At 44.9% G+C, this 25,015-nt stretch overlaps 3 protein-coding genes across 3 annotated transcripts; all 3 read left to right on the top strand.

Moving 5' to 3' along the window:
- Positions 1 to 140: 140 nt before the first annotated feature.
- Positions 141 to 23,953, top strand: LOC115533977 (E3 ubiquitin-protein ligase TRIM39-like). The gene is made up of 3 exons (XM_030344511.1): positions 141 to 497; positions 20,766 to 21,675; positions 21,781 to 23,953. Exon 3 carries the CDS (start codon positions 21,783 to 21,785, stop codon positions 23,409 to 23,411), a length of 1,629 nt encoding a protein of 542 aa, XP_030200371.1. The 5' UTR covers positions 141 to 497; positions 20,766 to 21,675; positions 21,781 to 21,782; the 3' UTR covers positions 23,412 to 23,953.
- Positions 1,105 to 4,393, top strand: LOC115533984 (E3 ubiquitin-protein ligase TRIM39-like). Its single transcript, XM_030344516.1, has 2 exons — positions 1,105 to 2,419; positions 2,514 to 4,393. Exon 2 carries the CDS (start codon positions 2,516 to 2,518, stop codon positions 4,139 to 4,141), a length of 1,626 nt encoding a protein of 541 aa, XP_030200376.1. The 5' UTR covers positions 1,105 to 2,419; positions 2,514 to 2,515; the 3' UTR covers positions 4,142 to 4,393.
- Positions 14,920 to 18,435, top strand: LOC115533976 (E3 ubiquitin-protein ligase TRIM39-like). Its single transcript, XM_030344510.1, has 2 exons — positions 14,920 to 16,405; positions 16,517 to 18,435. Exons 1-2 carry the CDS (start codon positions 16,303 to 16,305, stop codon positions 18,148 to 18,150), a joined length of 1,737 nt encoding a protein of 578 aa, XP_030200370.1. The 5' UTR covers positions 14,920 to 16,302; the 3' UTR covers positions 18,151 to 18,435.
- Positions 23,954 to 25,015: the final 1,062 nt, after the last annotated feature.

Genomic DNA, 25,015 nt, shown 5'->3' with positions numbered 1-25,015 from the left:
CAAGGGGTAACGACAAGCCGGGGCTAGGCAAGCGGTGGTCAGGCAGGCGAGAGGGTTCAGTAACAGACGGGCAGTCAGGCAGGCAGGGGCTCGGCGGTAGGCGTGTAGACGGTGTAGTCAGGCAGGCGAGGATTCGGCAACGGCTAAACAGGGTGACGGACGGAGAACTACAGAAGAGGGAAAAGGGTTACTGGAGGACAGGGAAAACGGACTGGATTTAGTTTAACGCTGGTAGGACCGATACTGACAGTAGGGGATAGTAAAAGAAGAACTGGCGCCGGCTGATTGGAGACCCCGGCTGAAGTAGGGAAAGGCGATTGCAGAATGCAGACAGTGGTGTTGAGAGAGTGAGGACCAGTGGCGCCAAGCGGCCACTAGATGGGGGTGTTGGACCGGTTAGCAGGACGTGGCTTGTTTTGCACCGGCTCTCTTTTAACTCCAGAAAGAAGAGAACACGCATCAACGCATTTGAAGAGGCCAACACAGGTAGTCATTTAGTAAGTTAGGTTCTTTATTGTCCCCAAGGGGATAATTGTTCTCACACAGTCAAGTCAAGTTGGTTGCAGGGCAGCATACATTTGAAGAGACAGAATACAGTGTAGGAACACTGTAGCACACAGATATCAAATAAATTATTTCCCCACATATACAACAGATAAACCCTCTTCCCACAAATTCCACAGAAAAACATGCAGTCAGAAATAAACATGACATGAACCATATTAAGCAATGAAAAATCTACATATTTTTGTTCACTGCCATGATAGCTGAGGGGACTAAACTTTTTTTTTTATTGGGCTTTTCTCCAGTTCATTACCCTATATCTGCGGCCACATGGGAGTCATTTGAAGAATTGGCCAAGGGAATGGTCAGGGACGCTGACTATTGCACGTGCCAGGGGTGCTACAGCGAGCTCATTTGCCTCTGACAGGCTGGGGGGGAGGGTGGTTATCTTGGATGCTATGTGTGGGGTTTTGAGGAGTCTGTTTTTGCTGGTGACAGTGAGCAGGGTGAAGCAGCAGGGGGAACAGTACACTAGGATGGGTTGGATGATGCTTTTGTAGAGGAGTAAGAGGAGGTGGGGGGGCCACAGACAGTGATCTCAGTTTGCGTATGACATTAAGCCGTGGATAGGGTTAATGACATGTTGGTTGGAGTTGAGTTTGTTATCTATGGTGAGCCCTAGGTATTTGAAACTGTTGACTAGTTCAACTGGTTGTCCTCTGATGAATGTGCGATAGAATGTAGGAGGTGTCTTGGCTGTGTGTATGACCTTTTCCTTTGTTTTGTCATCGTTTAACTGGAGATAGTTGTCCGTGCACCACTGTGAAAACTGTGTGGTTGACTGTTGGTATTCTGTGGTGGAATTGTTGTCACTGAGTAGACCTATCATGGCCGTGTCGTCTGCATCTTTATAGTACGTGGTGATGGGGGCTGGGCTGCTGCAGTCATTTGTGTAGAGGGTACACAGAAATGGACTGAGGACGCAGCCCTGAGGTGCTCCGGTGTTGGTGATGAGGGTTGATGATGTTGCTGTACCTACTTTCAATGCATGCGGTCTGTTGCTGAGGAAATTGTATATCCAGTGAAGGTGGAGTGGAATAATGTCCAGATGTTTGAGCGTCTCGATGACCTGGTGCCGCTGGATTGTGTTGAATGCAGAGGTGGTGTCGACCCACAGGACTGATGCTAAGTGGTTTGGTGTCTGGAGATGGTGGAGGAGGGAGTGGAGGAGGCATGCCACTGCGTCCTCCGTCCCACGTTTCGGCCTGTATGCAAACTGGTGAGGGTCCAGCTGTGGTCCGACGGTTGACAGGATGAGGTGAAGCATTATCTTCTCCATGCACTTCGTTATGATGGGCGTGAGTGCAACCGGACAGAAGTGGTTGGGCTCTGACTGGCGGGGTTTTGGGGGTATTGGTGCAACGGTTGAGGTCTTCCGTAGGTCGGGAACTTTAGCTGTTCTGTGTGAATCCAACAAGACGGAGTGGAAGACTGGGCGGAGCTCCGTGGCACAGAGCTTTAGCACCCTTGCCGGGATGCCATCCGGCCCTGGGGCCTTGCCAATTTTGCACCTGGCCAGCTGTGGCTGTACATCCTCCTGAGTGAAGGGTGGGTGCTGGGGTTCTACCAGCGCCTTCACAGGAGGCGGTGTAGTCCTGGGTGTCAAACCGGTTGAAGAACCTGCTCAGGGAGTTAGCAAAGTGCATGAATGCAGTGCAGCCATGTGTCGTGTGGGCGGAGCCAGGGGTTAGGGGAGGAGCCAGGGGTTAGGAGAGGAGGGGAGAGGACGTCAGGTAGAGGAAACAAAACTTAAGGTTCAGATCAACCAAAGCACCCGACGTGGAAGCAGTTCTCTCGGTCAGGAGAAAAATAAAACGCATTTAGAAATACGCTGACGGACAGAAACTACATCAAGGTGAGTAAAGAAGCACAACTTTGAGAGAAGTTAAAAACACTTTTGCCGTTAATAAAGGTATTGCTCAATACATAAACTTGTCGTCTGTGTCTAGGAATGGCCTCTGCTAACACTTCCTGGTCTGAAGAGAACTTTTCATGTTCCATCTGTCTGGATGTGTTCAGCAGCCCAGTTTCCACACCATGTGGACACAACTTCTGCAGAACCTGTATTACTAAGTTCTGGGATGAACAAGTCAAGTACAAATGTCCCGTTTGCAACGAGCTTTTCAACACAAGACCTGATTTACGGGTCAATATCCTCTTTTCAGAGATGGTTGATCGGTTTGGAACGTCCCTACGAGTAAAAGAGCAGCCTTGCGTTGAACCAGGAGAAGTTCCCTGTGACGTCTGTACTGGGACCCAGCTGAAGGCCGTGAAGTCCTGCCTAGTGTGTCTTACCTCTTACTGCCAAACCCACCTGGAGCCACACCATAGAGTCGCAGGTCTGAAGAAACATCGGCTGGTCGAGCCTATGGACCGTCTGGAAGACAGGATGTGTAAGAAACACGACCGACTTCTGGAGCTCTTCTGCAAGACTGAACAGGTGTGTGTGTGTCAGTTCTGCACAGAGACGGACCACAAGTCCCATCCTGTTATACCTCTAAAGGAGGAATATGAAGTGAAGACGGCCCAGCTGGGGATGATAGAGGCTGAGGTTAAGCATTTGATCCAGGAGAGACAAAAAAATATTCAGGAGATTAAAGACACAGTTAAATGCAGCAAAGCAGACGCAGACAGAGAGATAGCTGATGGTGTGCAGGTCCTCACTGCTCTAATGCGCTGCATTGAAAAGTGGCAGGATGATCTCAACCAAATGGTTAAAGAGAAACTGAAATCCACAGAGAAACAAGCTGAAGACCTCATCAAAGGGCTGGAGCAGGAAATAGAAGATCTGACCAATAGAAGCTCAGAGGTGAAGCAGATCTCGCACACTAAAGACCACCTCCACTTCCTCCAGGCCTTCAGATCCCTGAAGGATCCTCCACCCACCAGGGACTGGACCACGGTGGAGGTCCGTCCTCCGTCATACGTAGGGACCTTGAGGAGATCCCTGGATCAGCTGGAGGAGACACTGAACATGGAGATGAAGAAGCAGCGTGATGATGCTGAACTGAAGAGGGTCCAGCAGTATGAAGTAGATGTGACTCTGGATCCTGATACAGCTCATCCCAGGCTCATCCTGTCTGAGGATGGGAAACAAGTACATGATGGAGGTGTGAGGAAGAGACTCCCAGACAACCCTAAGAGATTTACACAGTATATATTTGTTCTCACGAGGCAGAGCTTCTCCTCAGGGAGATTTTACTTTGAGGTCCAGGTTAAAGACAAGACTGACTGGTGGTTAGGAGTGGCCAGAGAGTCTATCGACAGAACAGGTGGGACAGAGTGGACCCCTGAGACGGGTTACTGGACTCTTCTCTACACCAAGGATGGGTTGGTATTTAGAGATGACCCTCCTGTCCGTCTCCCTCTGAGAGCTGAGCTCCGGAAGGTGGGGGTGTTTGTTGATTATGATGAGGGTCTGGTCTCCTTCTATGATGTGGAAGCCAGGGTTCATCTCTGCTCTGCTACTGGCTGCACCTTCAGTGAGCCTCTCTATCCTGTCCTCTATCCAGGATTACATTATGGAGGTAACAACTCTGCCCCCCTCATCATCTCACCTGTCAATCAAACAGACTAGGACCTTTGTTTAGTGATAAAATAATCAAACGACCAAAACAACTAATGTTGTTTGCTGAAAGAATCTCTACTATGTGAGGTCTGAGAGAACTGTATTCATATCTTACTTGTCATTTAACAAGGAATAATTCATTAAGCCACGAACACTGTGCTATATAACCCATTATAACCTATAAGACTACACTATAATGTTCAATGTCTTTTATCTGAATGTTTTTTTTATACTTTTAATTAATGAAAAAATTGTAATTCGATAATGCGAAATTTTGATAACATCATTAGTTGTTTGAACCAAATAGTAATATTCGCTCATTATTTTTGAATCATGTTTGACAACACAATACAATGTTTGTAAACCTTTGAGATTTGAATAAAAATGTACTAAAAGTAGAATGAGGACATCTTCTGAAGAATCGTTACATTCTCAGTACAATATATATTCAGTAGAATAGGTACATTCTCAGTACAATATGTTTTCAGTGGAATAGGTACATTCTCAGTACAATATATATTCAGTGGAATAGGTACATTCTCAGTACAATATGTATTCAGTAGAATAGATACATTCTCGGTACAATATGTGTTCATTGGAATATGTACATTATCAGTACAATATGTATTCAGTGGAGTAGGTACATTCTCAGTACGTATTCAGTGGAATAGGTACAAACTCAGTATGATATATATTCAGTGGAATAGGTATATTCTCAGTATGTACTCAGTGGAATAGGTACATTCTCAGTATGTACTCAGTGGAATAGATACATTCTCAGAGGAATAGGTACAATCTCAGTAAAATGTGTATTCAATAGAATAGGTGCTTTATCATTGGGATAAAACAAAAACAACTACGTTGCATAAAAAACCCTTTTACACATGATGGGATTCAAGGAAAGATTAAAATTTCATAATAACTGCACCCGTGTGTAGCTGATGAGCCAGTAAATTACTTTTAATGTCCACCTTACATAACCCAACAAGTGCAACACACCGATACAAAGCTCACAGTGACTATACGTAAAGATTCCCCCAATGTGTGACCGAGGACTTGTGGCTCAGGTCCCCGGCGGGACCTGATGGTGATGCGGGGTCTCCTCAAGCCCAGCGTGGGGATGACGATGGTGGTGGAGTAGAAGTCCTCGGCCCGTCTCTTCCTCCTCCTCCTCCTCCTCCTCCTCCTCATAGCGCGCCACGGAGTCCGTCTGCATCTCTGTCTCAGGCCTTCAGTCTGTGATGTGCTGGGCTTTCATCTCCTCACATCCCATAATAATAAGCAGGGGGAGGGAGTCTGATGTCCTGGTGGTCAGGTGATTGACAGCTGACTGATGAGTGACGCGACACCTGATCAATCATTAGCGGGAAGAAAGAAACTGAATCCGGGGTTTAAACCTCGTCAACTGTTAGAATATTACTTTGGACGAGACAATTAGTTATTCATTAACCCCTTCTTCTTCTTTCATGTGATTGTGCGCGTGCACATCGGGGAGAGTTCCTACAGCAGCGTAGCGCCAATAATCAGCTTTTTGCTCTGTCTGTGTTTGTTGAAAATTGTATCGGGGTTTGATAGAATTTATTCGGGGAAGCCCCGGAAACCTGGGTCACTTAACTCCAGATAGAAGAGAAAGAAGAGAACACACATCAACGCATTTGAAGAGGCCAACGCAGCGCATGAATGCATTGCATGGGGCCGGAGCCAGGGGTTAGGGGAGGACCCAGGGGTTAGGGGAGCAGCCAGGGGTTAGGGGAGGAGGGGAGTGGACGTCATGTTGACGAAACGAAACTGAAGGTTCAGATCAACCGAAGCAACCGACCTGGAAGAAAAACAAAACGCATTTTGAAACACGCTGACGGACAGAAACAGCATCAAGGTTAGTAAAGAATAACAAACTTTGAGGGAAGTTAAAACCTCTCTTCCCGTAATGGATTGACAAGAATAATGGGATTGCTCAATACATAAACCTTGTTTTCCGTTTCTAGGAATGGCCTCTGCTGACACCTCCTGGCCTGAAGAGAACTTTTCATGTTCCATCTGTCTGGATGTGTTCAGCAGCCCAGTTTCCACACCATGTGGACACAACTTCTGCAGAGCCTGTATTACTAAGTTCTGGGATGGACAAGTCAAGTACAAGTGTCCTGTTTGCAACAAGCTTTTCAAGACAAGACCTGATTTACGGGTCAATATTCTCTTTTCAGAGATGGTTGATCGGTTTGGAACGTCCCTACAAGTAAAAGAGCAGCCTTGTGTTGAACCAGGAGAAGTTCCCTGTGATGTCTGTACTGGGACCCAGCTGAAGGCCGTGAAGTCCTGCCTAATGTGTCTTACCTCTTACTGCCAAACCCACCTGGAGCCACACCATAGTGTGTAAGAAACACGACCGACTTCTGGAGCTCTTCTGCAAGACTTAACAGGTGTGTGTGTGTCTGTTGTGCACAGTGACGGACCACAAGTCCCATCCTGTTATACCTCTGAAGGAGGAATATGAAGTGAAGACGGCCCAGCTGGGGAAGATAGAGGCTGAAGTTAAGCAGTTGATCCAGGAGAGACAAAAAAATATTCAGGAGATTAAAGACACAGTTAAACGCAGCAAAGCAGCTGCAGACAAAGAGATAGCCGATGGTGTGCAGGTCCTCACTGCTCTGATGCGCCGCATTGAAAAGTGCCAGGATGATCTCAACCAAATGGTTAAAGAGAAACTGAAATCCACAGAGAAACAAGCTGAAGACCTCATCAAAGAGCTGGAGCAGGAAATAGAAGATCTGACCAATAGAAGCTCAGAGGTGAAGCAGCTCTCACACACTAAAGACCACCTCCACTTCCTCCAGACCTTCAGATCCCTGAAGGATCCTCCACCCACCAGGGACTGGACCACGGTGGAGGTCCGTCCTCCGTCATACGTAGGGACCTTGAGGAGATGCCTGGATCAGCTGGAGGAGACACTGAACATGGAGATGGAGAAGCTGAGTGATGCTGAACTGAAGAGGGTCCAGCAGTATGAAGTAGATGTGACTCTGGATCCTGATACAGCTCATCCAACGCTCATCCTGTCTGAGGATGGGAAACAAGTACATGATGGAGGTGTGAGGAAGAGACTCCCAGACAACCCTAAGAGATTTACACAAAATCTCATGTGTTCTCACGAGGCAGAGCTTCTCCTCAGGGAGATTTTACTTTGAGGTCCAGGTTAAAGAAAAGACTGTATGGTGGTTAGGAGTGGTCCGAGAGTCCATAGACAGAAAAGGTCTGACAGCTTTGACCCCTGAGACGGGTCACTGGATTCTTCTCTACTACCAGGATGTGTTGGTATTTAAAGATAAACCTGATGTCCGTCTCCCTCTGAGAGCTGAGATCCAGAAGGTGGGGGTGTTTGTTGATTATGATGAGGGTGTGGTCTCCTTCTATGATGTGGAAGCCAGGGTTCATCTCTACTCTGCTACTGGCTGCATCTTCAGTGAGCCTCTCTATCCACTCCTCTGCCCGGGATTTCATAAAGGAAGTCCCCGTGTTTATGAAGGTAACAACTCTGCCCCCTGATCATCTCACCTGTCAATCAAACAGACTAGCACCTTTGTTTGGTGATAAAATAATCAAACGACCAAAACAACTAATGTTGTTTCCTGAATGAGAATCTCTGCCATGGGAGATCTGAGAGAACTGTATTAATATCTTACTTTCCACTTTCATTTAACAAGGAGTAATTCATCAAGCCACAAACACTGTGTACTATAAAAAGAATATAACCCATTATAACCTAACATTAAGACTACACTATAATGTTCAATGTCTTTTATCTGAATGTTTTTTACATTTTTAATTAATGAAAAAAGAAAAGTATTAGATAAGGTGAAACATTGATTTTGATAATATTATCATTAGTTGATTTCACCAAATAGTAATATTCGTTTATTTTTTTAATCATGTTTGACAACACAATACAATGTTTGTACACTTTTGAGATTTGAATTAAAATGTACTAAAAGTAGAATGGGGACATCTTCTGTGGAATAGTTACATTCTCAGTACAATATGTGTTCAGTGGAATAGGTACATTCTCAGTATAATATGTATTCAGTGGAATAGGTACATTCTTAGTATAATATGTATTCAGTAGAATAGATACATTATCAGAACAATATGTATTCATTGGAATAGGTACATTATCAGTAAAATATGTATTCAGTGGAATAGGTGCTTTCTCAGTACAATATATATTCAGTGGAATAGGTACATTCTCAGTACAATATGTATTCAGTAGAAAAGGTACATTCTCAGTATGTATTCATTGGAATAGGTACATTATCAGTACAATATGTATTCATTGGAATAGGTACATTCTCAGTACAATATATATTCAGCGGAATAGGTACATTATCAGTACAAAATGTATTCAGTAGAATAGATACATTATCAGAACAATATGTATTCAGTGGAGTAGGTACATTCTCAGTATATGCTCAGTGGAATAGGTACATTCTCAGTATGTACTCAGTGGAATGGTTACATTTTCAGTAGAATGGGTGCTTCCTTAGTACAATATGTATTCAGTGGAATAGGTACATTCTCAGAGGATTAGGTACAATCTCAGTAAAATGTGTATTCAATAGAATAGGTACTTTATCATTGGGATAAAACAAAAACAACTACGTTGCATAAAAACCCTTTTACACATGATGGGATTCAAGGAAAGATTAAAATCCCGTAATAACTGCACACGTTTGTAGCTGATGAGCCAGTAAATGACTTTTAATGTCCACCTTACAACAAGCCAACAAGTGTAACACACCGATACAAAGCTCACAGTGAGTATACGTAAAGATTCCCCCAATGTGTGTGAGCACCGTGACTTTGTCTTGTCAGCTCTCCTCTCCATCCTCTCCTCTTAGTTTCTCCTCTCTCCTTCCTCTCTCTACTCTTCCTCCTCTCTCCTATCTCTCCTCTCCTTTCTAGCTCATCCAGGATTGTGTTCATCATTGTTACGCATCACAATGATGTGTGTTCAAACTGCAACGGTAAGCATGTTTAGATTTGTTATGTCAAATATTGTTCAGCACATGTCAGCGTGGGAGTGTGTGTGGAGGACGGCTGGTTGAAGCAGCCTCACCTGCTGAGTCTGATTGGACTCTGGGGCTTGGTGAGGGACACACCTGTTGCTCATTGAGTAATCAGTGCTCACAGGTTAAACCAGCCGTTTAGGGCGTGGTCACACCACAATGAGGTGCTTTCAGTGTCAAAGATTTGGGCACATCGCTAAAATCTGTAAGGAAAAGAGGAGGTGTGTGAATTGCTCAGGGGATCATGAGTATGGGAAGTGTGAGGGGGCCAAGTTAAAATGTTGTAGTTGTGGGGGTGAACATGTCGTCACTTTTGGAGGCTGTGAAATAATGAACGGGGAAGTTGCAGTTCAGAAGGTGAAAGTGTTGGACAAAGGGACCTATGCAGGAGCAGTGAAGGTGGTAAAACAGAGGCACGGTGCTAAGAGTCAGGGAATGGTAGCAGCCTGGGGGGCGGAAGGGAAGTGACGAGGGAGTCAGTGGGAGAGCAGCACGATGGAACAAAGTGTGGGGAGATGAGAAGCAGGTGGGGATGTTTGTGGCAGCAGTGATAAACTCCACTAGAGACTCCACATCAAAGACAACGAGCATACAGACGATAGCTAAGGCAGCCAAGGGTTATTTGGGGATGGAAGGGTTAAAATGGGAGGCTTTGGTAGCCGAGATAAATACACAGAGTAGTCAGGAGCCGGTGAGAAGACATCATAACCATGGTGAGAACCCTACAGTGGAATGCTAGGAGCTGGGTGGCAAATGGCTGGGAGGTTAAATATTTTTTAAGAGAAATGAAAGGAAAACCACAAGTAATTCAATAAGCATTCAAGAAACGTTTTTGAAACCAGTGTTAGATTTTGTTATTTATGGATATGTAGGTATAAGAAGAGACAGGTGTGAAGGTGAAGGGGCTGGTGGAGGATGTGTAACATTTATTAAGCGAGGTATATCATACAGGGTATTTGAAATTGGAACGGAACAAGAGTGTAGAGTGGTGGAGGTATGGGAGGGGGAGAGGAGTTTGTTGTTGTTAATTACTATAATCCATGTAAAAGGTTAGAGTGGAAATTGCTATAAGTGAAAGATACAATTTCGCACGTTGAGCACACAATGGTGTGACTCGTTTATTTAGTCAAAGAGAAAAGCCGGAAATCAAAACGTGCTGCAGGTAAACAAATCCCGAATGGGCTCTGACGTCATGAGACGTCGTAATCCTTAAAGGGACAGCGATCCCTGAGCCACCAAAACAGTAAATGACAACACAATTGAAATAACAACACATAACAAAATACTGTAGGTGAATTATGTTACACTCACTGCAAGAAAATGATAAGCTAGTAAGGATTAAAGGTATAGAAAGACACAAGATAATATGGTTCGAGACTTCAATGCTCATAACACAATGTGGGGAGGGAATCACACAGACACGAATGGAAAAGTGATTGAAGAGTTAATGGAGGACAGGAATCTTGTTTGTTTGAATGATGGGAGGGGGACAAGGAAGGGTATAAGAACAAGTAATGAGTCAGTGTTGGATCTGACGTTGGTGTCAGTAAGTTTGGTAGTAAAAATAGAAGGGATAGGAAGTTAGTTCCTTGGTGGACAGAGGAGTGTTCCAAGGCATTTAAAGCCCGAAACAAAGCATTTAAGAAAGTTAAAAGAGAGCATAATACACAAAGTGTGGTGGAGTATCAGAGGGCACAGGCACTGGTAAAGAGAAGAGAACACAGAGGGTAAGCTGGAGACCGTTTAGTGGTAAGATAGGAAGAACTACACCGGTAGAAGTGTGGGGAATGATAAGGAAGATGGGAGGAGATAGAAGAGAGTGGGAGTACCCAGTGATTACATTAGAGGAGCAAACTGCAATACGTGATAAAGATAAGGCTGATTTGATGGCCAAATCTTTTGCTAAGGTGCATAGTGTTGATCATTTGACAGTGGAAGGGAGAAGGAGAAGAGAAGTTACTTTGAGTAATTATCCTGATGTGCTAGTTAGGAGAATAGATACTAGGGAGAAAATAGAAGATGGAGTTACAATGGCAGAGCTTGTGAGAGCAATTAAAAAAGCTAAGCCCTCAGCTCCAGGGGGAGATCAGGTGAGCTATGTAATGTTCAAACATCTAGGAGAAAGAGGAGTGGTAAAACTGTTAGAACTAGTATGGGTGGAGGGAAAGTTACCAAGTGTATGGAAGGAAGCGGTGGTGATTCAAATTAGGAAACCAGGGAAAGATCCAGGTAAACCTTCTAGTTATAGGCCAATAGCGTTAACGTCTAATGTATGTAAAATAATGGAGAGATTGGTGACAGAAAGGTTAACGTATGAGCTTGAGAAGAAAGGGTTGTTGACAAGTTGTCAGTGGTTTCAGAAAAGGGAGATATACAATGGATGCAGTGGTAAGGCTGGAAGATGAGACACGGAAAGCACAGGCAAACAAAGATTCAGTGGTGGTAGTGTTTTTTGATATCGAAAAAGCATATGACATGATGTGGAGGGAAGGTTTGTGAATTAAGTTGTATAAGATGGGAGAAGGTGGAAGGGTTTTAACTGGATAAAGAATTTTTTGTTTGACAGGAAAATACAAGTCCGGATTGGGTCTGAAATGTCAAATAAGTATATGGTGGGGAATGGCTCTCCCCAAGGAAGTGTAATTAGTCCTTTATTGTTTATAATCATGATAAATGATGTTTTTTTCAAAGGTACCAGAGGATATAGGAAGTTCACTGTTTGCAGACGATGGGCTTTGTGGAAAAGGGGAGGAAATGTGATGCATATTATTAGTAAAGTCCAGTCTGCAGTTGATGGGGTGACAGAGTGGGGATTTGACTGGGGGTGCAGATTTTCAGTAGAGAAAACTCAAACTGTATTTTTTACCAGGAAAAGAATTGAGGATGGGATGAAATTGAGGATGTATGGGAAAGAGTTGGATCATTTAAATATTTGGGAGTTATTTTTGATTCTAGGGTAACATGGGCAGACTATATTAGGAAGATAGAGGATGAATGCAAAAAGGTAATGTGATGAGATGTTTGACTGGTAGGGATTGGGGAGCGAGCTGTTCAGCTTTAAAGACCATATATGTAGCTATGATTAGATCTGTGTTTGATGATGGGTGTGTAGTGTTTGGGTCAGCCACAGTGTCTCTCTTGAGGAAGCTGGATGTGATTCAGGCCAAGGCATTAAGGGTATGCAGTGGGGCTTTAAACCATCACCAGTGGACGTGATTCAGGCCAAGGCATTAAGGGTATGCAGTGGGGCTTTCAAACCATCACCAGTGCCTGCTCTGCAGGTAGACATGGGGGACGTGATCCAGGCCAAGGCATTATGCAGTGGGGCTTTAAACCATCACCAGTGCCTGCTCTGCAGGTAGACATGGGGGAAATGCCACTGGAGTTGAGAAGGAAACAACTGATGGGGAACTATTGGGCAAATCTGCGAGGGCACAGTGAGTCTCACCCCACAAAAGGAGTGTTGAAAGAGTGCTGGGTTTATGGGAAGTGTGAGAGGAATCCTTTTGGTCGGGTGGGGAATGATATGGCGAAAGAGTTTGGTGTGGGTGAATTGAAGCTCAGTCCAGCAGTGGTATATCCAATAATGCCGCCATGGAGGATGGTGTGGCCAGAGGTGGACTGGTTTGGGTTGGATATAAAGAAGAGAGAGAGAGAGAACAGATAGACCTGGCTAGTGTTCTTAATATTCATCTTCTTATAGAGTACAATGAGTGTGTTCATGTTTTTACAGATGGTGCCAAACAACCTGAAACAGGAGAGACAGGGTTTGGAGTAGCTGTTCCATCAGAAAGAATAGAGGTTAATAGAAGAACATCGGATAATTTAAGCCTTTATACAGTGGAGATGTTGGGGGTGCTGGTCGCTTTAAAATGGGTGGAATCAAGTACAGAGGAAGAAATTGTGATCTGTACAGATTCAGCATCAGTTTTGGCAAGTATGAGGTCGTTTTACTCAAGTAGTCGCCAAGGTTTGTTATATGAAGTTCTACAGTCAATTACGAGAATCGTTCAGCAGGGGAGGCAAATACATTTTTTATGGGTTCCAGCTCATGTACGGGTGAAGGGAAATGAGAAAGCCGATAAGATGGTGAAGAAGGCATTGGAGAAGGAAAAAGTAGAAATGAATATCAGTTTAAGTAAGGCAGAAGTTGGTATGGGAAAAAGTTAACAAAATGTGGCAAGACAAATGGGACAGTGAGGAGAAAGGGAGATATTTATATAATATTCAAAAAAGTGTTAATGTTAAAATAAGGTATAGTGGTCAGAGGAAGGATGAACACATTTTGATAAGGTTAAGGTTGGGGCACAGTGCACTAAATAAAACAATGAAATTGATAGGAAAACACCCCACTGGATTATGTGAGGGGTGCCAGGTAGAGGAGACAGTGCAACATGTTTTAATGAACTGTAGTGGTTATGGGATGGAGAGGGAAAGTATGAAAAATCAACTGAGAGAATTGGGTATGCAGGAGTATACTTTGGAAAATATTTTAAGATTAATGAAGAGGAATTGTATAAAAGTATTGTTTGGCTTTTTGAGAGAAACAGGGTTATATGATAGGATATAGAGTAGAAAGAAGGTGTGAATGAGTGTTTGGATATTTTTGTTTTGATTCATTAACTGGATCAGAAGAGGGCGGTAATGCACCAAGTGGTGGATACTGTTGTAGCATTAATAATAACAACTTATCTAATTCACTTCAACTAGCTATAAGCAAAGAGGAATCGGGGAGTCCAGGTCAAGTATAGATGGAGAGTTTATTGCCACCTGCAAACGAGAGACTACAAAGCCGAATGGTATCCTCAAATACACACTACTGATTGAATCCCGGACAGCTCCTTATATCCCCAATTCTTACACAATACAAAGTTGGACTTTCATCAAATATAGAATTTCCCATCAGGGTCATACTGTGTGGATGTCAGCATATTCTCATGTCTTCTGGATCCCAATGTGACCTTAGAACATATATTATCCTCATACAAACAGAGATGATGCACACGTGTGAATGTAAGCATTGTCTTCAGAGAATACATCAGATGGGAATAGACTGGACCCACTCACTGGTGTCACATGGCACATCAGGTGGGAATGGACTGGACCTACTCACTGGTACCACATGGCACATAACATCTAGGCTAAAGGTGATCAGCTCTTTTCCACTATTAAAGTATCTATATGATATGTAGGCCTAATAATAATCATAGTTTAACATAGAATGTAAGGTTAATTTCTACCACAATACCAACCGCCGTAAAACCCCAAGAAGAAGAAGAACAACAACACACATCAACGCATTTGAAGAGGCCAACTCAGGTAGTCATTTAGTAGGACCGGTTCTTTATTGTCCCCAAGGGGATAATTGTTCTCACACAGTCAAGTCAAGTTGGTTTCAGGGCAGCATACATTTGAAGTGACAGAACATAGTGTAGCAACACTGTAGCACACAGATATCAAATAAATTATTTCCCCACATATACAACAGATAAACCCTCTTCCCACAAATTCCACAGAAAAACATGTAGACAGAAATAAACATGACATGAACCATATTCAGTGACGAAAAATCGACATATTTTTGTTCACTTCTATGATAGCTGAGGGGACTAAAACATTTTTTTTGGGGGGGCTTTTCGCCGGTTCATTACCCTATATCTGCGGCCAGAGACGCTGACTATTACACGAGCCAGGGGTGCTACAGCGAGCTCATTTGCCTCTGACAGGCTGGGGGGGGGAGGGTGATTATCTTGGATGCTATGTGTGGGGTTTTGAGGAGTCTGTTTTTGCTGGTGACAGTGAGCAGGGTGAAGCAGCAGGGGGAACAGTACACTAGGATGGGTTGGATGATGCTTTTGTAGAGGAGTAAGAGGAGGTGGGGGGGCCACAGACAGTGATCTAAGTTTGCGTATGACATAAAGCCGTGGATAGGGTTAATGACATGTTGGTTGGAGTTGAGTTTGTTATCGATGGTGAGCCCTAGGTATTTGAAACTGTTGACTAGTTCAACTGGTTGTCCTCTGATGAATGTGCGATTGAATGTAGGAGGTGCCTTGGCTGTGTGTATGACCTTTTCCTTTGTTTTGTCATCGTTTAACTGGAGATAGTTGTCTGTGCACCACTGTGAAAACTGTGTGGTTGACTGTTGGTATTCTCTGGTGGAATTGTTGTCACGGAGTAGACCTACTATGGCCGTGTCGTCTGCATATTTATAGTCTGTGGTGATGGGGGATGGGCTGCTGCAGTCATTTGTGTGGAGGGTACACAGAAATGGACTGAGGACACAGCCCTGAGGTGCTCCGGTGTTGGTGATGAGGGTTGATGATGTTGCTGTACCTACTTTCACTGCATGTGGTCTGTTGCCGAGGAAATTGTATATCCAGTGAAGGTGGAGTGGAATAATGTCCAGATGTTTGAGCGTCTCGATGACCTGGTGCCGCTGGATTGTGTTGAATGCAGAGGTGGTGTCGACGCACAGGACTGATGCTAAGTTGTTTGGTGTCTGGAGATGGTGGAGGAGGGGGTGGAGGAGGCATGCCACTGCGTCCTCCTTCCCACGTTTCGGCCTGTATGCAAACTGGTGAGGGTCCAGCTGTGGTCCGACGGTTGACAGGATGAGGTGAGGCATTATCTTCTCCATGCACTTCGTTATGATGGGCGTGAGTGCAACTGGACGGAAGTGGTTGGGCTCTGACTGGCGGGGTTTTGGGGGTATTGGTGCAATGGTTGAGGTCTTCCATAGGTCGGGAACTTTAGCTGTTCTGTATGAATCCCAGAAGACGGAGTGGAAGACTGGGCAGAGCTCCATGGCACAGAGCTTTAGCACCCTTACCGGGATGCCATCCGGCCCTGGTGCCTTGCCAATTTTGCACCTGGCCAGCTGTGGCTGTACATCCTCCTGAGTGAAGGGTGGGTGCTGGGGTTCTACCAGCGCCTTCACAGGAGGCGGTGTAGTCCTGGGTGTCAAACCGGTTGAAGAACCTGTTCAGGGAGTTAGCAAAGTGCATGCATGCAGTGCAGCCATGTGTCGTGTGGGCGGAGCCAGGGGTTAGGGGAGGAGCCAGTGGTTAGGAGAGGAGGGGAGAGGACTTCAGGTAGAGGAAACGATACTGAATGTTCAGATCAACCAAAGCACCCGACGTGAAAGCAGTTCTCTCGGTCAGGAGAAAAATAAAACGCCTTTTGAAATACGCTGACGGACAGAAACAACATCAAGGTGAGTAAAGAAGCACAACTTTGAGAGAAGTTAAAAACACTACTGCTGTTATGGAATTAAAAATATAATAATGGGATTGCTCAATACATAAACCTTGTCATCTGTTTCTAGGAATGGCCTCTGCTAACACTTCCTGGTCTGAAGAGAACTTTTCATGTTCCATCTGTCTGGATGTGTTCAGCAGCCCAGTTTCCACACCATGTGGACACAACTTCTGCAGAACCTGTATTACTAAGTTCTGGGATGGACAAGTCGAGTACAAATGTCCCTTTTGCAACGAGCTTTTCAACACAAGACCTGATTTACGGGTCAATATCCTCTTTTCAGAGATGGTTGATCGGTTAGGAACGTCTGTACGAGTAAAAGAGCAGCCTTGTGTTGAACCAGCAGAAGTTCCCTGTGACGTCTGTACTGGGACCCAGCTGAAGGCTGTGAAGTCCTGCCTAGTGTGTCTTACCTCTTACTGCCAAACCCACCTGGAGCCACATCATAGAGTCGCAGGCCTGAAGAAACATCGGCTGGTCGAGCCTATGGACCGTCTGGACGACAGGATGTGTAAGAAACACGACCGACTTCTGGAGCTCTTCTGCAAGACTGAACAGGTGTGTGTGTGTCAGTTCTGCACAGAGACGGACCACAAGTCACATCCTGTTATACCTCTAAAGGAGGAATATGAAGTGAAGACGGCTCAGCTGGGGAAGCTGGAGGCTGAAGTTAAGCAGTGGATCCAGGAGAGACAAAAGAATATTCAGGAGATTAAAGACACAGTTAAACGCAGCAAAGCAGACGCAGAAAGAGAGATAGCTGATGGTGTGCAGGTCTTCACTACTCTGATGCGCCGCATTGAAAAGTGCCATGATGATCTCTACCAAATGGTTAAGGAGAAACTGAAATCCACAGTGAAACAAGCTGAATACCTCATCAAAGAGCTGGAGCAGGAAATAGAAGATCTGACCAATAGATGCTCAGAGGTGAAGCGGCTCTCACAGACTAAAGACCACCTCCACTTCCTCCAGGCCTTCAGATCCCTGAAGGATCCTCCACCCAACAGGGACTGGACGACAGTGGAGGTCCTTCCTCCGTCATACGTAGGGACCTTGAGGAGATCCCTGGATCAGCTGGAGGAGACACTGAACATGGAGATGAAGAAGCTGCGTGATGATGAACTGAAGAGGGTCCAGCAGTATGAAGTAGATGTGACTCTGGATCCTGATACAGCTCATTCCTGGCTCATCCTGTCTGAGGATGGGAAACAAGTACATGATGGAGGTGTATTGAAGGATCTCCCAGACAACCCTAAGAGATTTACATGGTATAGATTTGTTCTCACGAGGCAGAGCTTCTCCTCTGGGAGATTTTACTTTGAGGTCCAGGTTAAAGATAAGACTGGATGGTTTGTAGGAGTGGCCAGAGAGTCCATCGACAGAAAAGATAAGGCAAAGTGGACCCCTGAGGAGGGTTACTGGACTCTTCTCTACTACAAGGATTACTTGGTATTTAGAGATGACCCTGCTGTCCGTCTCCCTCTGAGAGCTGAGCTCCAGAAGGTTGGGGTGTTTGTTGATTATGATGAGGGTCTGGTCTCCTTCTATGATGTGGAAGCCAGGGTTCATATCTACTCTGCTACTGGCTGCACATTCAGTGAACCTCTCTATCTAATCCTCAATCCAGAAATACATAAAGGAGGAAACTCTGCCCCCCTGATCATCTCACCTGTCAATCAAACAGATTGGACCCTTTTTTAGTAACAAAATAATCAAACAACCAAAACAATGTTGTTTCCTGAATTAGAATCTCTATTGTATGAGATCTGAGAGAACTGTATTCATATCTTACTTTCATTTTTCACACGTCATTTAACAAGGAATAATTCATTAAGCCATTAACACTGTGTACTGTAAAAAATATAACCCATTATAACCTATAAGACTACTCTATAATGTTCAATGTCGTTTATCTGAATGTTTTTCTAGATTTTTTTAATTAATGAAAAAATTTTAATTCGATAATGTGAAATGTTGATTTTGATAACATTATCATATCATAGTAATATTCCTTTATTATTTTTGAATTATGTGTGTCAACACAAAACAATGTTTGTAAACTTTTGAGATTTGAATAAAAATGAACTAAAAGTAGAATGACGACATCTTCTGTGGAATCGTTACATTCTCAGTACAATATGTATTCAGTGGAACAGGTACATTCTCAGAACAATATGTATTCAGTAGAATAGGTACATTGTCGGTACAATGTGTACTCAGTGGAATAGGTACATTCTCAGTACAATGTGTACTCAGTGGAATAGGTACATTCTCAGTATCATATTGTGGGAGTGTGTTCTGCTGGTGGCTGGTCTCAGCAGCCTCACCTGGCCCGAGTCAGACTGAGTGGACTCTGGGGCTTGGGGGGGGGGGGGGGGGGGGGGGGGCTGCACACCTGTTGGGCATTGAGGGATAATTCGATCACTGGAATCCTCGTGTGTGTGTGCGTGTGCGTGTGTGTCTCCCACTTTAACCGCCAGGGGGTACTCTAGTTCTTCAAACGATGCAAACTTTACAAAAGAAAATCCCTGAAAAAGCCAGAGGCGTACTCCCATTCACTCCCTCGACTGGTTTATTAGGCTTATATCGAGATATATATAACTACATTTATTGGACGACTGTTGTGACGGTTGGCTCATTTCAATAAATGGCAGAAATTGTTAATCCTACAGAATACTATACTTTATCTTTTATTGAGGTGTTCTAAAATCGAAGAATTCCAAGTAATGCCTAGAAAGTGTTACTGTAGAGATAAATATTGTTTATTATGGACAGAAACATGAGAGAGTGTGTACATCACAGTCTCTCCACACACGATCATTCAGTGATTAGAATCCTCCGGAAGCAGCAGATAAATAAACACACGGTATAAATGTGAGTTATATTAAAATATACTCTAGCTGGCCGTCCCCACCGAGAAGGCATTACAGTCAAGGCTCGTGTAGTTCAGAATAACCAGTGCTTTGAGTCCTCTTAAACCATGCAAATGAGTCGACATCTTCGCCTGCTAAATAAAATAACATCGATAAAAATCATCATTCAACAATAATATCCATAAAATAACCTGGTTTTTATTCCACTAAATGCGGTGGGCTCTAAGCCCCGCCCACTAGCCCGAGGGGTCCGGCGGCCATCTTGTCGTCCGCGTGACCAGACGCCGTCGCCACGGAGACGCTCAGCTCTTCCCGCCCGACGAGGAGGCGGGGCCACACCCGGCCGACCTCCTCAGCTCGATCTTCATCAGCTGACCCTCGGAGCGCGACTCCATCCTGGTTACCGTGGCGACGGCCGCGCCCGCCTTGGCGGAGGTCTTCAGGCCCCTGGACATCGGGATCCGGGACGCGGCGCCGGCCTGGGGATCGAACACACGACACCGACCGGCGGTCAGGAGGGTGACTGACAGGCAGTGTGGTCAGGGGGCGGGGCCTGGGGGCGGGGCCTGTTCACCACTCAGGACCGCGTTCAGACGACCACTGACCGATGTGAGGACCGCAGAGTCCCTCACCGGCTGAACGAGACCCGAGGCTCACCTGGTCAGAGGTCACCTGGACTCTGCAGGTGAACTCCTAGACTCCGCCCAGCAGGGCTGGCTGTGCAGAGAGGTCTCAAGCCCCTCCCCTCCGACTGGTTGTATGTTGTACATCCTGGCTCTTAATGTACGCACTTATTGTGTGTTGTGTTGAGCTATAGTACTTAGTTATGTAGCAGCTTATCCTAGCTATCTCTGTGGACTACGGGGAACGGGTTAACCTAGTGATTGTTGGTGATTGGCACTTGGTATTATGAACATCCTTATTGTACCCACAGAGAATCACCTTCTTATCACAAATGTACTTCTTAGTCGCTTTGAATAAAAGTGTCCTAAATGTAAATGACGTGACGGTGGAATGGAAAAATGGACTATAATTGAACGTCATGCATGAACGCATGTCAACATGAGTAGTGGGAAGCGGTCAGCTGCTCTGTAGGGAACACACGCCCCTCATACCATCAGAAACCTTTCAGACCCATCTGCCAGTAAACACTTCAGATGAATGTGCTCTAAGAAACAAACGGTACCCAGTCGCGCTTGAGCCTCTCTACCAACCGGGAGAGGAACCGTCCAATCAGAGACCAGAGGGAAGGCTTCTGGTCCTCCTACCCCTCCTCCTTCCCCTCCTCCCCCTCCTCCTTCTCCCCCTCCCCCTCCTCCTCCTCTTCCTCCGTGTAGCGCGCCACGTCATCCGTCTGCATCTCTGTCTCAGGCCTTCGGTCTGTGATGTGCTGGGCTTTCATCTCCTCACATCCCATAATAATAAGCGCAGCTCCCCTCCCAGGACCCGGTCCCGGTCCCGGTCTGGACCCCGACCCCTCCTCAGCTTTCACTGGTTACCTTTCAAGACGTATTCGGTCCAGCAGAAGAAGATTCAGAACACGGATGGGTATGCCTTCTCTGTTCTAAACCCATATGCTTCAGGTTACAGACTGACACAAAGATAATTATGCCCCATAATGTCATACATATCATGAAGTAGCCTGCATTTATGACTTTTTATACTGCGTTGTTATTTTATTTGATGGCGACACCATTGGTACGTTTTGTTATTGTTTCTGTGTCCGGGGGAGGGAGTCTGATTGGCTGAGCTGGTGTCCTCGTGGTCATGTGAGTGACAAGGTGATTGACAGCTGACTGATGAGTGACGCACCACCTGATCAATCATTAGCGGGAAGAAAGAAACAGAATCCGGGGTTTAAACCTCGTCAACTGTTAGAATGTTACTTTGGACGAGACAATTAGTTATTCATTAACTCCTTCTTCTTCTATCATGTGATTGTGCGCGTGCACATCGGGGAGAGTTCCCACAGCAGCGTAGCGCCAATAAACAGCTTTTGCTCTCTGTCTGTGTTTGTTGAAAATTGTATCGGGGTTGGATAGAAAGTATTCGGGGAAGCACCGGAAACCCGGGTCACTTAACTCCGGATTGAAGAGGAAGAAGAGAACACACATCAACACATTTGAAGAGGCCAACGCAGCGCATGAATGCATTGCAGCCAAGTGTCTTGGGGGCGGAGCCAGAGTTTAGGGGAGGAGCCAGGGGTTAGGGGAGGAGGGGAGTGGACGTCATGTTGACGAAACGAAACTGAAGGTTCAGATCAACCGAAGCAACCGACCTGGGACAGTGCGCTCGTTCAGGAGAAAAATAAAACGCATTTTGAAACACGCTGACGGACAGAAACAGCATCAAGGTCAGTAAAGAACAACTTTGAGGGAAGTTTAAACCTCTCTTCCCGTAATGGAATGACAAGAATAATGGGAATGCTCAATACATAAACCTTGTTTTCTGTGTCTAGGAATGGCCTCTGCTAACACCTCCTGGCCTGAAGAGAACTTTTCATGTTCCATCTGTCTGGATGTGTTCAGCAGCCCAGTTTCCACACCATGTGGACACAACTTTTGCAGAGCCTGTATTACTAAGTTCTGGGATGAACAAGTCAAGTACAAATGTCCCGTTTGCAACGAGCTTTTCAACACAAGACCTGATTTACGGGTCAATATCTTAATTTCAGAGTTGGTTGATCGGTTTGGAACGTCCCTACGAGTAAAAGAGCAGCCTTGTGTTGAACCAGCAGAAGTTCCCTGTGAAGTCTGTACTGGGACCCAGCTGAAGGCCGTGAAGTCCTGCCTAGTGTGTCTTACCTCTTACTGCCAAACCCACCTGGAGCCACACCATAGAGTCGCAGGCCTGAAGAAACATCGGCTGGTCGAGCCTATGGACCGTCTGGACGACAGGATGTGTAAGAAACACGACCGACTTCTGGAGCTCTTCTGCCAGACTGAACAGGTGTGTGTGTGTCAGTTCTGCACAGAGACGGACCACAAGTCCCATCCTGTTATACCTCTAAAGGAGGAATATGAAGAGAAGACGGCCAAGCTGGGGAAGATAGAGGCTGAAGTTAAGCAGTTGATCCAGGAGAGACAAAAAAATATTCAGGATATTAAAGACACGGTTAAACGCAGCAAAGTAGACGCAAACAGAGAGATAGCTGATGGTGTGCAGGTCCTCACTGCTCTGATGTGCCGCATTGAAAAGTGCCGGGATGATCTCAACCAAATGGTTAAAGAGAAACTGAAATCCACAGTGAAACAAGCAGAAGACCTCATCAAAGGGCTGGAGCAGGAAATAGAAGATCTGACCAATAGAAGCTCAGAGGTGAAGCAGCTCTCACACACTAAAGACCACCTCCACTTCCTCCAGGCCTTCAGATCCCTGAAGGATCCTCCACCCACCAGGGACTGGACCACGGTGGAGGTCCGTCCTCCGTCATACGTAGGGACCTTGAGGAGATCCCTGGATCAGCTGGAGGAGACACTGAACATGGAGATGAAGAAGCTGCGTGATGCTGAACTGAAGAGGGTCCGGCAGTATGAAGTAGATGTGACTCTGGATCCTGATACAGCTTATCCCTGGCTCATCCTGTCTGAGGATGGGAAACAAGTACATGATGGAGGTGTGAGGAAGGAACTCCCAGACAACCCTAAGAGATGTACACAGTGTACATGTGTTCTCACGAGGCAGAGCTTCTCCTCGGGGAGATTTTACTTTGAGGTCCAGGTTAAAGACAAGACTGCATGGTGGTTAGGAGTGGCCAGAGAGTCCATCGACAGAAAAGGTCGGACAGACTGGACCCCTGAGACGGGTTACTGGACTCTTCACTACTACAACAAGGATGTGTCGGTATTTTATGATAAACCTGCTGTCTGTGTCCCTCTGAGAGCTGAGCTCCAGAAGGTGGGGGTGTTTGTTGATTATGATGAGGGTCTGGTCTCCTTCTATGATGTGGAAGCCAGGGTTCATCTCTACTCTGCTACTGGCTGCACCTTCAGTGAGCCTCTCTATCCAATCCTCGGCCCAGGTCCCCTTGAACATAAAGGTGACAACACTGCCCCCCTGATCATCTCACCTGTCAATCAAACAGACTAGGAGCTTTGTTTGGTAATAAAATAATCAAACGACCAAAACAACTAATGTTGTTTCCTGAATTAGAATCTCTACTATGGGAGGTCTGAGAGAACTGTATTCATATCTTACTTTTCACTGTCATCTAAGGAGTAATTCATTAAGCCACTAACACTGTACTATAAAAAATAGAACCCATTATAACCTATAAGACTACGCTATAATGTTCAATGTCTTTTATCTGAATGTTTTTTTATATTTTTAATTAATGGAAAAAGAAATGCATTAGATCAGGTGAAACATTGATTTTGATTACATTATCATAAGTTGATTTAACCAAATAGTAACATTTGTTTATTATTTTTTGAATCATTAGATTAGATTAGGCTTTATTGATCCTTTTGGGAAGACTCCCTCAAGGAAATTGATTGTCCAGTAGCTTACAGAAAGAAACACAATATTAAATTATATACCATATAAGAAACAATAAACTCATGAATCATGTTTGATAACACAATACAATGTTTGTAAACTTTTGAGATTTGAATAAAAATGTACTAAAAGTAGAATTGGGACATCTTCTTTGTGATAGTTACATTCTCAGTACAATATATATTCAGTGGAATAGGTACATTCTCAGTACAGTATGTATTCATTGGAATAGGTACATTATCAGTACAATATATATTCAGTGGAATAGATACATTCTCAGTATGTACTCAGTGGAATAGGTACATTTTCAGTAGAATGGGTACATCCTTAGTACAATATGTATTCAGTGGAATAGGTACAATCTCAGTAAAATGTGTATTCAATAGAATAGGTACTTTATCATTGGGATAAAACAAAAACAACTACGTTGCCTAAAAACCCTTTTACACATGATGGGATTCAAGGAAAGATTAAAATCCCATAATAACTGCACACGTTTGTAGCTGATGAGCCAGTCAATGACTTTTAATGTCCACCTTACATAACTCAACAAGTGCAACACACCGATACAAAGCTCACAGTGACTATACGTAAAGATTCCCCCAATGTGTGTGAGTACCGTGACTTTGTCTTGTCAGCTCTCCTCTCCATCCTCTCCTCTTAGTTTCTCTTCCCTCCTTCCTCTCTCTTCTCTTCCTCCTCTCTCCTATCTCTCCTCTCCTTTCTAGTTTATCATTGTTACGCATCAAAATGATGTGTGTTCAAACTGCAACGGTAAGCATATTTAGATTTGTTTAGTCAAATATTGTTAAGCACATGTCAGCGTGGGAGTGTGTGTGGAGGACGGCTGGTTGAAGCAGCCTCACCTGCTGAGTCTGATTGGACTCTGGGGCTTGGTGAGGGACACACCTGTTGCTCATTGAGTAATCAGTGCTCACAGGTTAAACCAGCCGTTTAGGGCGTGGTCACACCACAATGAGGTGCTTTCAGTGTCAAAGATTTGGGCACATCGCTAAAATCTGTAAGGAAAAGAGGAGGTGTGTGAAATGCTCAGGGGATCATGAGTATGGGAAGTGTGAGGGGGCAAAGTTAAAGTGTTGTAGTTGTGGGGGTGAACATGTCGTCACTATTGGAGGCTGTGAAATAATGAAAGAGGAAGTTGCAGTTCAGAAGGTTAAAGTGTTGGACAAAGTGAC

This window comes from Gadus morhua, chromosome 21, assembly GCF_902167405.1.
Source record: "Gadus morhua chromosome 21, gadMor3.0, whole genome shotgun sequence".
Lineage (NCBI taxonomy): Eukaryota > Metazoa > Chordata > Actinopteri > Gadiformes > Gadidae > Gadus > Gadus morhua.
The sequence above is the reverse complement of the archived record's forward strand: the minus strand, read 5'-3'. Positions and strand labels throughout refer to the sequence as shown.